This window comes from Salmo salar, chromosome 11 (assembly GCF_965601325.2).
Source record: "Salmo salar chromosome 11, fSalSal1, whole genome shotgun sequence".
In the NCBI taxonomy this organism is placed as follows: domain Eukaryota; kingdom Metazoa; phylum Chordata; class Actinopteri; order Salmoniformes; family Salmonidae; genus Salmo; species Salmo salar.
Window position 1 is genome coordinate 19982699 of NC_138301.1, and position 14433 is coordinate 19997131.

Genomic DNA, 14433 nt, shown 5'->3' on the forward strand with positions numbered 1-14433 from the left:
GCATATATTGTCCGAAATGATATCCTGATATGTAACTGTATGGATTTTTTTGTTTTTCGTCACTAGTCAGTGAAATTAATCTCTAAAGTGCAGATCGTCTCTGAGGCAAATTAACTCTAATTTCAGTGTTATATGGCTGGTTGTTTTTCTGATTGTCCTGTTTCGAAGGCTGAGAAGCTAAAATCTCTGAGTGTAGCCCTGGCTTGGTGATGTCATGCAGTGAGTGTATTTGTGCGTGCTGAGTGACCACAGGCCTCCTTGTTGCCTAAGCATGGTTTTCCCGCTGGCTGGAAAAATGCCTATGTGGGCACACTAAGCTCATTGTGAAACAGCGTCCTTGGGGGAGTGGGGGAATAGCAGTCCTGTGATTTGTGTCCTATGAATGAGACAGGCAGTAACAAGATAGATATTAGCAAATGGACCTTATTGTGACTGACAGACCACACCTGATGGTATGCAAGGCCTGGTTCAGTAAACTATCCCGTGTGTTGTGTGTTTTTGTGGGTCTGTGCAGAGGGCTGGCTTGTGTAAATAGCTTGAATTCCACAGATTTCTGATGTCTTTCTTTCATCTTGTCTGTTCCTCCTCTCTGAAGCCACTGGTAAACACAGCACAGACAGACCAGGATTTCCATTAGCAAAAAGTGGCGCAGGACATTTGAACGGCAGCGCGTTAATTTACCGGACATTTGAGAAATGTACCTGGTCCATATTCATTAGGTGCGTAACCTGATTATGGCGTCCACCCACGGTGCTCAGAATGACAGAAATCACGTTTACATTATGGTAATTAATCTTAACAAAACTAGAGAACGACCGATAATCGGCCGGGCCGATATTGACCTTTTCTATTCTATCGGCTATCGGTCCTTCTCTATCGTCTTTGCCGATAGTGCCTCTACGTAGCAAAGCTTCTGCTATGCCAGCCACCACTCACCGCCTGAGCCACGAGCACTGCACAATGCAGAGGAATGTCTAGCTGGGAAAATCATCAACAGCAAGCTAGCTTATTCTCCAACAGAAAGGTGCAGTATTGAGAAATTGATTAATTGACAAAGTGACCAAAATCAAATTCATGTTGCAAATATTAGTTTAGTTAGCAATTCACTAATAATTACGCTTTTGTCGACGTGCCTGGACATGCATGCAATAAGCAAGCTAGCTAAGCAGATAGCTATGTGATCTGTTAGCAAAGATGACGATAACTGACCCTTTTATCTGTGGTGTTGGCTGGCTAGCTATTATTAGCTACTATGCTAGCTAGCTGGCTAGATAAACATGGTGCTAAGATATCAGATAAAGTTAGCTAGCTACGTTGGCTATTAACTGCTATCTGGTTATCATATTGAACATGCACCAAGTTCGGGAACGAGCCAACTGACTTGCAGTGTAAGGTTAGCTATTTACTGGTGTGCCGATCTGACCATCCACAATCTTTCCCGTAAATTGACAGTTGATAGTCGGGTTAGAGGACTGTCATAATAGGGAAAGAAGGAAGTGTTTTAAAATGGCTAAATAAAGGTTGGCAATAGGTTTAGCTACCTAAGATTCTTACTGCATGTTTATGGACCAAGAAATCTGTAGATCTGTGCGTTCTCACTTCTCAAACTATGGGCAGATTTCAGCCTTTCAGACAATGTGTATCGTCGTTTAATCATTTTTTCTTACCCTCGCTCTCCCTGTTAGATATATTATGCACTTATATGGCTTTGTAGCAAATGTAATCACCATTAGCTAGTGCTCATAGTAGCAGAAAACGTCAACAAGGGATATGAGGATGGAGAGAGATGTGAGGAGAAAGGGAAAGTGAAGATACAGCCTTGCTCTATCCAATCATAGCAGTAGGATCAAGTTACAATCCGCCCATTCCTTGACAGCCCATTGAATTATTTCGAATTTTGTCATAGCAGTTGAGTTGTTTAGAGGTGCGTCCTGACGGCAAAAAAATAAAAAATACAAATAATTTCCAGATCACAGAAAATGACTAAAAATACTAGTTTCATAAGAATCCATGATCACAAATCATGACGTTATGTTGGACCCATTTGCATTGAATAGATATGCTCTTATATTCTCAAACTAACAGCAGTGCCTATATGATGTCCTTCCATACAGGCGTGACATGCTGGAGTGATGCTGCTGTGCAAATGTTGTTGATTAGTAGGCTAATATAAGTCCCAAATAGAAGGGAAACAGATTGTCATCTGTAGCACCATAGACTCCACTGATCAACCAAACAAGCTCAATAACTCAGTGCATGCACACATTATTTTTGAATATGCATTCACATGTATTGTGAGTAGGCCTATGCCATCTTAATTCACCCAGTTTATTAAGAGATTTACCATTCAAATAAAATTGTTATGAAGTTAGATTGGTAAAAAAAAAAAAAATAAGGCAAATGTTTTAGATTTTTTGAATTGATGAATTAATGCATACATGGCTGTCTCTTGGAGATTTTATGATATTGAATATCGGCCTAAAATATCGGCCATTGGCCTCTAAAAATTGGTATGGGCATTAGCCCTAAAATCCATGTTGGTCGTTCTCTAAACAGAACATGCAACTCAAAGATGCAACTGCATGCGTCCTTACCGAATTCCCCATGCGCAGTTTGAAGATGTTAGAATAACTGTCCACATTTACTGTTTCTCAGCCAACAAGACGAGTAATGAACAGCAAAATCAGTAACCTATGTCAATCTACTGTCCTCCATAGTAGAAAGTTGACCTACTCTGTTGGTCAACTTGTTGTTCTGTGCGAAGAAGAAATTCCAAACAGACTCTGGGACAGTTGTGGGACAATAGATCCCATATTCATACAACAGGAACATAAAAATAACTTTAAAAAACATTGAGGCTGATGCAACAGATCAGAACTTTTGCCTTAAAATTATGATAAACAATTATTTCTTAACTTTATAGCTGCACGGCAATGCACACACGTCAGTAGGCTATGCGTGAATGTTCCTACCATAATGCAATTAGAGGGAAAACATTGTTATCAAAAGCACACTGCACATGCGAGCAGTTTCATGTGACAGAGATGAATGAAAATATCAATTGTAAATGTAGAGAGATGGGAGATCTAAAGATGCAACAACTAGCATGGGTTGCTAATATGACTAGGATTGTGCCTTGGGCTACTGGACAATGAAAGAAAGTTGATTTGAAAACCAATAGAACATGAGAGAAATAGGCTACTGGTTTCAATGGCATATGGAGTTGTTGTTTTTTTATAATTGTCTCCGTTTATAGAAATGGATTTTGGCTCGGCTACTTTGAGGCAAGGTAAGACATGCCTCATGATATGAAGTAAAACGTTAAGGTTTCACACAATAAGTATATTTTTTTCAAAAATGCGTACTGCCTCCAGCTCACATTGCAAAGTGGTGTGATTCGCTGAATTCTGCCTACTACCGTTGCCTAAGCACTTGAATGGCGAATGAGAAGCACACTTCAATTACCAGTTGAGAAATAAAAATAGTAGCTCTCTTTAATCGTGGCCATCAAATCTGTAGAATTGTTGCGCAATGATTGTGCTAATAAAAGCATGTTTCACACCAGCAGCAACAGGATCTATAGCAGCAGCTCTCGCACAGATCTTCCACTCAAACTACGCTCTGTGTCTGTAAACTGTGCGTGTGTGATAATTAAGAATCATAACTACTAACAAAAATACACGCACAATTTAATTCCACAGTAGGCTCACTGTGACTGGCTAGTTCGTCCTGATGATGGTGGGTGGTGTTGCGTTGCGAGCCAGTCGGAGGTAGGCCTAATCTGATTCCAAGAGGTGGTCTCTGGTCAAAATGAGATTAGCTGGACAGAAACAGGCTGCAGGTCATGATCTCTGAGCCTTGCGTGACACCAACGGCTGCCCTTAATCCAGGACCTGGCTGCCTTTCACTTTTACAACAAACACAGATGGAGAAAGAATAAAGAGTGAGAAGACCGAAGATGCATAGACTACACAGATCACATTCTGAGAGATATGGGACCTGATAAAGATAATGCACAGTCTATAAAACCAAACCTCTCAACTTACCTTGTGATGCGTTTCACTCAATGGTTAACAAACCTCGGCTAGTTAGTTTCTTCCCCTGTCATACTGAATGGAATAAATGACACACACTAGGAAGCACATGGAAGGGAAATTATAAACATCCACTCTGTTAACCCTCTGTCCATGCACTGCTCAATGCATTGGTCTAAAATGGTCTTCTTTCATCTCAGTGTTAAGATATTGTTTGAGTGAGATGTTATGGCACTGTACTAATGATCAACCACACATACATACATACATACATCACACACACACACACACACACACACACACACACACACACACACACACACACGACCCGAACAATTTGACCAATGGCTCTTGGACTGGTTGTGTGGAAAGAAGCCGGCTGTAAAGGTTAATCTGCTCTAAACTAACCTCAACACTCCTTGTGACTCCTCCCAAACATTGTACTGCAACTGGGCTGTAACTCAAATATTGCCACTCATTAAGTAATTTATTTGAGCTATTTGCCCCAACAACATTGTTCCAAGTAGAACATTGATTTGAATAACAGAACATTGAGAATCCTCATTTTGTTATTTGTGATCAAATTCACCTAAGCTATTCCTACGAAACATCCGGCCAACCTCGGAGGAAGTGGACTGGAGGCTGAGGGTATGGGCCCCTGTGTTGTTAGTCACACATTGTGGTTGTTTTTTCTTTCAGGTGGTTGATTCATCTCTGTCTCTGTGTGAAGAATAGATCTGCTCTGGGATTCAATTCCATGGAGAGCATTGTCATAAAACATTCATCAGTGGATGGCTTAGGTGACAGGACATGGCACTTGCCATGCATTAGGAAGTAGCTGAGAAGACCAGACCTGCTCTATTGGATTCATGAAGCCATTATGTTGTTATCTCAGGTAGTGAGAGATTGTGACTGGTCTGGGGCTGAGGATGGTCTCATTTGCGTTTGGTTTCCAGTGTTCAGGTACCCTAGATGGAGATATGAATGTTCCTTTGGTTATGCACAGATGGAGACCCCAGTTCAGCTGTGTGGTGGGTCAGTGCATTGGGAACCTGTAGGAGTTTCTTCTGGAACTGTGTGTGGGAGAGAACGTAAAGTAATAGTTGTCTATCTGTTGTGCTTTTATCCAAACTGTTTCCACAAGACTGTCACTGACACACATCAGTGTTTTTGTTAGTCTTTTTTGCAATGTCCTTGTTGGTGTGCTGGTGACCACGTCTATAATGATGTCACTAGTCCGTGTGGTCCTTGCTTACACCTGTATTTGGGCAGCGGGCACAGCAGCAAGAGATGAGGGTTGATGACGGTACGGTGACACTGGTAATGCGCAAGCCAACTGTGCTCTGATGATTGAGCTTGCCCCCTAGATGTCAACACATGGAGGACGTGAACATTTACATGAATCCCTGACACCAGAGCTGGTGACCCCTCATTTTGTTCTCCACCACCCCTCCAGTTTTCCTGGAGAGAGTGAGAGGGGACAGATTTCCTGGAGAGAGTGAGAGGGGACAGATTTCCTGGAGAGAGTGAGAGGGGACAGATTTGCTGTTGGGTGATACCATGGAAGCATTTTATTACTTCATTCCTTAGTTGTCAGGCGCATTTGAATCATGCCTCTGTTAGGTTGGCCAAATTTGAGACTGAAGGGCATTGCAACGGTTGTGATTTTCATAGTTGTCTTTAGGAAAACCTTTTTGTTGTGGCTTGAGTGGACTCTTGGTGATATAGGTTACTGTTGGGTGTGAGAATCACAGTGGACAGGTTAGGCTAGGTCTACTTGTCAACTTTTGTTTCTCTACTGATTTTGGTTGACATTTCTATGGTGAATACTTTTAGCACCTCCTTTTTGTGGCAACAATTTCACCATGTTTCAGTCATACGTTGGATGGCAACATCTTCCTTCCGGTTGAACAAATTTGAGACAACGCTTTTGATGTCAACATTTACTCAAGATCGTATTTTTCAGTATCAATGTTTTACAAAGTAGGTGGGCCGTATGTGACTTGTGCTTCAATGGTTTGTGTTGGTTTGCCGTTAGGAGTGTATTTTGCGAAGATGTTGAGTTCTCCCTCTGGGCTCATACCAGAGTAGCACCTGATTTGAATAGAAAATTGATGGCTGCCCAGACAGCTTTAGATGTCAGGGGAGGCCGTGGGTGGTGTTTAAAGATTTAACAGATTTTTTTAAACACATGGGTTACCGTTGCTTACTGAGATGATCCTGCAGTATTTACAGTAACTCTGGCAGTTGTAGAATTATCCACCTGTAATGGTAGGCTAACTTCTTTATTTTGGCGTTTTGTATGTGTCTGTTTTTCTCCTCATTTGCTCATAAGTGGGGTGGCAGGTAGCCTAGTGGTTAGCGCGTTGGACTAGTAACTGAAAGGTTGCAAGATCGAATCCCTGAGCTGACAAGGTAAAAATCTGTCGTTCGGCCTCTGAACAAGGCAGTTAATCCCCTGTTCCTAGGCCGTCATTGAAAATAAGAATTTGTTCTTAACTGACCTGCCTAGTTAAATAAAGGTAAAATAAAAATAAATAAAATGAGAAGAGACAACTCTCTTATGGAAAGTGCCCCCATGTTCCCTGTTGCTATGGTGTCAGTGGCGGCCCTCATGTAGGCTTGGTTGTAAACATATCAGGAGTGTTGTAAATAGCTCACTGCAGGTGCCAGCCCTCTGAATGTGTTTCTCCCTGCCTGGGTTGCCCATCAGATGTGCTGCTGTGAAGGTAAGCCTTTTCTTTATCCTTCCTTGTCTCTTCATTTAGTAGTGTCCCACCATAATGTAACCTAGCCACCCTGCACCTTTATCCTGCTTTGGCTGTTTGTGTTTTTCTCAATGGCCTCCATTTTTTTTCTATTTGACAAGCTTGCAATGACAATGCAGCCAACCTGTTGAACAAGCTGATAGAAAAAGGTCGGTGAACACCGTAACAAGACAAGTGGTGGGAGGGGAGGGGGACAGAAAGGGGTGTCAACATTCATTCAGCCAAAAACGCAGTGCCACGCCCCAGGTGCTAGGGCTAGTAAGAGCAAGCAGCAGGAATGTGAGGGAAATGAATGGGAGTGTAAGTCCTGCCTTTCCCATGGTGAGTGGTCTCTCTTTACACTTTTACTTCAACATAGTTGTGCAGTAAAAACTGAACACAAGCTATGGGCACGATTTTTAACTGTGTGGACGTTTTGAGATCAACTTTGCCTGGATTTGCCTCTAAAGAAGGCGAATCTTTGAACAGTAGGCTGCATGTGGCAGATCATAGGCTTGGCAGAGTTAGGCAAAATAAAGTGTACCCGTATCTTAATTATAATTTAAACCCTATCATCAATGCATGTATAGTAACCGCATTCTTTCTTTGAGAAATGGGATGGTAGTTAATTAGTTTAGAAGCAGATCAAATAAAATAATTGGCATCTTAAATCCAGTTTTGGAACTGTGAACTGATTCACTTTCTGAACTCTGTCAGAATAGGAGAGGAAATGAAGTTATCCTCATTTTCACTCTGACTTGATCAAATTCACAGAACAGCAAAACGGGGTGTAAGAATATAGAGCGTGTTAGAATGGAGGCAACACATGGGGTCAAGTCAATGTGTTTATTTAGCCAGTTAATGATATTGACCCTTGTTTTTCTTTTCCCCATGCGAAAGGAAAATCGTGTTTAGCGATGTGAAAAGAAAGCACTGTGCTCTGTTTGCGAGGGAGGAAACTATGCAGCAGAATAGGAATTTTCACTCTTTATAAAGTCCCGGGACTGTGGAAACACTAAAACAGGCCAGCCACTGATTCCAGAGCAGAGCTCTGAGAGCAGAGTACATATTTTTTGTCTGTGCGGTCTGCATTCTGTTTACTGGAAGGGCCCCGTGCAGAGTGCACATGTTCCCGCATGTGCCATCAGTGTGGCCAGGGAGGAATGGTAAACGGAGCAGCAGACTCAGAGAATTAGAGAGAAAGTGTGTGTGTGTTTGTTTATGCCTTTGTTTTCTGAAGAGGTTACCTAACGTAGAAGCATTAAACCACACCAGATCTGCTTGTGCTGCTCCAACGAGGAGGCGGCAGAGTTTGTCATTTTCAGGCCCCTCTGTGAGGGAAACTGTGTGTTCATCCAGAATGTACAGTGCTGTGGGACCCTCGAGGCCTGTGGACTGGTTTCACTGCTTGCTTCCCAGGTTCGTCTGTAGTAGACAGCCAGCGGTAACAATTGGAGGGTTAAGTATCTGATACTCACACCAAACCCCGGGACTCAGCTGCAAGTAATTAAAGCTGGCAGTTGGCAGAGAGTCAGGCGACTGTAATGGCCGCTGTAAGTTCATACCATAATATTTGGAAGATGAATAGGGTCTGGTAGTAAACGTGTTGTCATGTTGTTGACCTAAGGCTTTCTAGCTCCCCTCCCTCTGTCCCGTTCGCCCTGAGGGGGGAGTCCAAGGGAGAAAGGCCCTCTGTCAATCCTGCTCTCTCTACTGTAATCAGTTCTGAAATGCTACTTATTGACATGCCAGGGCTTTTGCTGTGACCTGCGTAGTCTTGTTTTTTCCATAGAAGTCGTTTTATCCCTGAGGTGTTACCATCTCAGGTTTGAAAGTAAAAGATGGTTTTCTTCTCAGATAACCCTCAGCAGGCAATACATTTGATTCTACTTTGACATGACTGCATGGATTCATTCAGATCTGGTGTTGCAATCTCAATCATAAAGTGAAAAGTAGCTATTGAGCTTTTTTGTCTTGTAAAATATATAAAGTATCAGCAGGGGCTTTACTAGGACACTAAAAGCAATCGATTCAAATGATAATTGGGATAGGGAATTTGATGCTCAGTAGGACTTGTTTGTTTGGGCTGACTATGACCCTATTCCCACTACGAGATATGAAGGAGAGTCTGAGGAGCGGGGTGGTGAAAGAAAATTCAACTTTTCAGTTCACATTACATCCTTGCTTTACCTTTCGTTGTGGCTGGCAACACGACATTCTTTGTCCGCAGCTCAAAGTTAACATAAATATCACAGTAGCCACTAGCCAGTAAGCACAAACTATTAAACATTGACAAACTTTTCTTCTAAAACATATAAAGTTTGTCAATGTTGAATAGTTTGTGCTTACTGGCTAGTGGCTACTGTGATATTTATGTTAACTTTGAGCTGAATGTCGTTGAATAATGCAACCAAACCATATTACACTCTGGAATAATATAACAATTCACAAACATGTATGTGCAGACAATTAAAGGGTTTATTTTCTCGTCTATAGGCTACAGTCGTTACATTTTAGCTTCAAGACAAAAGCACAGAGTTGCTATAACGGCATGTTTTCATCAAGTAAAGTTAGCCTATCAAAGCTGTTTTTATATGGAAGCCCATAACTGCCACAAAAAAAAAAGAATTCCTCATGATTTGTCAAAATGCATAATTAGTCTGATCTTCAGTCTGATCAACTGTAGTCTACTGATAACAACTACAGCTGCAGGTAGCCTAGAGAAGCCTATGCGATCTGATCCCATCTGCGCCTGGCCAGGGGAAATGTAACATGTTTTTATAGCCTACGCTATGTATTAATAGGAGGGGTGTAACGATTCACCCGATTTTCAGATGTTTAACGTCGCTCCGCGGACCTCAAAACGATCCAAATGTAGCATGCATCCGTCAGAAAATCGATTCTAACATTGCAAATCGCCGGTTCAAATTTGTTTTTATGACAACTGATGTGTCCTCTCATTCACTGTCGAACTAGCCATATAACTGTGTTGACAGTCATTGATCTACAAGTCATTTTGCATGCCGAACAAGACCAGGGAATATCAGTAGACTAGTCTGACTGCACACTGTGCCCAGCTTTGCGTGCTGACCAACGCGAGTTAGGCACCCTGTCCCTGCAGGATCATGTACATCTGTGCGGCACCTTAAGCATTCACATGCTAAAAGGGCTTGCGCGACAGTAGGCTTTATTAGTTGAGTGACAACATATGTAATTTGCTCGATTGTTATCAATGTGCTGACAATAGATGTTGTTTCAATTGTTCAGGTTCACCATCAGCAATAGTTTTGGTAGTTTTGTTTTAATTGATCAGTGTACACTGAGTGTACAAAACATTAGGAACACCTGCGCTTTCCATGACATCGACTGACCAGGTGAAAGCTATGATCCCTTATTGATGTCACTTGTTAAATCCACTTTAATCTGTGTAGATGGGGAGGAGACAGGTTAAAGAATGACTTAAGGCTTGAGGCAATTGAGACATGGATTGTGTATGTGCGCCATTCAGAGGGTGAATGGGCAAGACAAAATATTTAAATGACTTTGAACAGGGTATGGTAGTAGATGCCAGGCACACCGGTTTGAGTGTGTCAAGAACTGCAGCGCTGCTGGGTTTTCACACTCAACAGATTCCTGTGTGTATCAATGGTCTACCAACCAAAGGACATTCAGCCAACTTGACACAACTTTGGGAAGCATTGGAGTTAACATGGGCCAGCATCCCTGTGGAACGCTTTCGACACCTTGTTGAGTCCATGCCCCGACAAATTGAAGCTGTTCTGAGAGCAAAAGGGTGCAACTCAATATTAGGAAGGTGTTCCTAATGTTTTGTACACTCAGTGTATATGGTAATTAGATATACAGGGTAAAGTTGATCATTTCTTAACAAGGAATCACTTTTGGGAGGTGCACTGTATCGCTAACACAGGAAGAGAAAAGAAGCTCGCTAAAAATGTCAAACGTTCAAAAGTTTTGAGATGGGGTGGAATCCAAAGTTGTGCTATATATTCATTGGGTATGTCATAGCTAATTTGTTAATGATAAAAGCTACATTACCCCCCTAATCTGGTGGTAGATGCCTAGTCTCACTTATGGCTCAGATCAGGTGCCTACACAGTATACACCATAGACATACATCATTTACAGACAGACTGGCAGATCCAGCTCAGCGAGGCCCACCTCATGAGCTCCATCAACAACGGTTTTAATTTAGAATGGAAAATGAATGTGTTTATGCAACAAATGTTACTGCATCTCAACGCATCGATTTGTTCTCTACTCAAACTGAATCGCACCAAATCATTGCAAACTAAAACGTATCGTTCATGCATTGTATTGGAGCCCGTGCATCTAAATGCGCATTGAATCCTTGTGAAAGGGAAAGATGCACATTCCTAATTTCTAGGCTAAAATGGGCCCATTTATTTGTGTTCTAAGAAAATGTTAATGTGATCAAATTTGGTTTATAGTCACACTTCGGGTAGCTAGGCTACCTAGTCCTTTTTAATCCAGTTGTTGACTGGAATGAATCAATCAACACAATAGTAATGACTTGCTGTCTGAGCAACCCTGCATACAGCGAGCTCAGTCTTGTTTGTTTTTGTCCAATCGCAGTTGTCTCTTAATCTGTGTGAAGGGTTGTAATGTTTTAATTTTTTTTACATATGACTCTATTTTTTTACAGTAATTTATTACTATGTCATACATTTCAAATAGGGTCTGGAGTTGATTAGGTTAGCCTACTACCAGATCAGGAAAAGCTCTAGGCCCCAGGAAAACAATTGCCCCCCCACCACCACTCTGGAACCTGTGGTGCCACCTCTGAAATCACCACACAATGTTACAAATAAAAAATTGTGGTGGGGCTGGGCTTCCATAGTTTTACATGGCTCAGTGCAGCCGGCACCTACTGCGACAATTTCAGAATGTAGCAGGCTGTTACTTCAATTTCAGGTAAAAACTCAATAAAACAAGTCTCAAATATTGGGACAATGTCTCTACATTTCAGCTGTTTCAAAAACATTGCTCTGGTATTGCCATTTATACTGTAGGAGTGTTGGCTCAATGAGACAATTCTGTTCGCGCTGCCCTGCTTCAAGGGGTCAACTGTCGGGCGAGTGTCATGCGCTACCTCCGAAGGTAACAGTTGAGACATAGAAAGTAAGCAAGTTTACATTTGAGTAATATGTGTAGCCAACGGTATGTTAGGAAAAGTCTAGTGTGAAGAGGCTCTATCTGCAGAACCATAGATAGTCCTATTGAATGGAGGGAGTTGGACGTGTGAATGTGCTGGTCGTCATCACAAGTAGTGTAGTGCTTGAAGTCACCTCCCTCCACACCCGCCTTCCTCCAGTCCTCCTTTTGGTTTTCAGTGTGGTGCTCATCAGCATACTAATCATGTCTCGGGGGGCATTGTGCTCTTGTTCCTCTAAATAGCTCCCTGCCATTTTTCAGGGAGGGGGCCGAGCGAGACGTCCAAGGCCCCTGGCACAGACACGTGGGGATGGGTGTTGGTAGGTGGTGGGGGCACCGGGCAGCAGCTGATAGGCCAGGCTGTGGAGACATGGTAGGAATCTGGACTGGGGCTGTATTTATCACTATGCTCTTGTTGTTATAGTACATTTATAAACTGCTAGGTCATTTTCCAGAGTGCTGGCCAGGCAGGACAATGCTCTGGGCCTGGTACATGGTCAGTAACAACCAACAAGAGGCATGCTGTTCCATGTTTATGAAGGTTATGGATTTTCGCTGTTGAAATGTTTTCTTGATAAGGAGAGCCTATGAGTATAGCCTATAAGTGAAAGGGAAAAAAGTCACAGAATTGAATTTTACAATTTTGAAAATTGACCATCTTACTCATATTTTGAAAAGGAGGAACTGTAACTTTGCTGTATTTAAACTTGTCTTTTAGAATTCTGAAAGAGCTTCATGTACAGTAAAATCTGCTGACTTCTTTGCAAGCTGTGAGATTGAGCAGCCTTTCAAGTCCTTACAAAGGGACTCGACTCACCTCCTGAACCCCCCCTCTCTCTTTTCTCTTCTCTCTCTACACAGAATCAGTGTATGACCTTCTCCCCAAAGAGCTGCAGCTGCCGTCCTCCACTCAGCAAAACCCAGCAGCAGCCATGAGCCAGAAGAGCGGTGGAGAGGCGGTTCCCCCTCCCTCAGCTGCCCTTGACTCAGGTAAGCCCCTCCTTCTCTTCTGCCTCCATGGTAACAGTGAGCAGTGCTGGTAATGGTTCCATCCTGTTTCCTGGAGTCAACCCTTCTTTAGGCTACCTGCAAGACCACTTCCAACTACATTAGGGGTAGGCAGCACACAGTCTGTACCTGTAGGCTTACACCTGCATGTAGAGTACAGCCAATGGGCAAGGAGCAGCTGCTGAAGACCGGAGTTATGAGGCCTTATTGCCCTCTCCCTTGGGCGTCCTGTGGCCCTCAGCAAACACACTGCACACAATGCCAGCCAGCCATCCCTGGGCCCTGGGGGCTTGCTCACGTCTCTGAAGACTGTGAACAGTTCTAACTGTGAGTGATGGGAATGACCTGTTCCTGTTTTTTCGGTTTTGGTGTGCATTATCCCCTGGGTTTTACACAGATAATTGTTGCAGACATGCAGAACTATGAGCACCTTATATCATGATCTGTTGCTGGTTGCTATAAACCTCACAGCTCAGATGTAATCAGCTCCAGCTGCAGCCCCCTTTCAGAATCCCAATCAGAGGGCTAGACTGAAAATGAGCTGTGGTAAAGCATTGCCTGGTTTTGTGCTGACACAATGATTCTATACAGGAACTGTAGGATCCAAACATCTCTTTATGACATAGGCCTACAGGTTGCAAGCAGATCGGAAAGGCCTCTTTTAATGTGCTTTAGAGTAGACATTTTTAAAGGTTTTCCCATCAGGGCGTAGGGGCTGTAACACAAACAGAGAGGGCATTCTTGCTCTCCATAGAAATCCAACTTCATGATCCTAGCTCAACAATTGGCTATACGGATTGCACTGTTTTGAGTGGTTGGGTTATGCCAAAACAAAGTCATGCCTACAGTCCTTGCTGGGAACACTGTGCCTTGCAGTTGGAGTCTAAGGAAACCCTCTTCATTCCATGCCGTTAGCGGACACCCCTGATTCTTTCGGGGCACACAAGACCTACAGTCCAGTCCCCATCTTCTTGGGCTGTCTGAATGATCTTCAATACGGCAGTCTGTCTATTTGGGGTCCACCAAATCATGAAAAGCAAAATGTACCCCATTAATTGACTATAGCAATTGGCTCCCAGTCTGTTATTGTACATTTGTGAAGATAAATGTTCTAAAAATGCAAACCATCTCTCTTTTGGGACAAGACACAAGTCAGAAGCCGGGTACAAAACCATTTCGGTACTGCTCACAAAAGCATTGTTTGAGATCCAAAAATGTTAAGTAATTCAGTGATATCTCTTTGCAAAATTCCAGAAACATCACTAACTGTTTACTTATGTGTTTTGCAGCTATTTTGCTTAACCAGTTACTGCCACAACATTATTTTAAGAAGTATCTTCTGACACCATACATCAGTCTGTGTAAGGCTAAATAGTACATCTAGTACACTACAGTACTTGCATAAGGAATCCAGAAAATCACTGAAACTAGTGTGTTTGCAACTGTAGGCC

At 42.6% G+C, this 14433-nt stretch overlaps 1 protein-coding gene across 2 annotated transcripts in view; it reads left to right on the forward strand.

Moving 5' to 3' along the window:
• Positions 1–14433, forward strand: part of nfat5b (nuclear factor of activated T cells 5b) — a 64530-nt gene that overhangs the window by 25474 nt on the left and 24623 nt on the right. For both annotated transcript variants that reach the window (XM_014126660.3, XM_014126662.3), the window contains exon 2: positions 12836–12964. In XM_014126660.3, coding sequence (XP_013982135.2) covers positions 12836–12964 — 129 coding nt within the window. The remainder of the gene's footprint in view (positions 1–12835; positions 12965–14433) is intronic.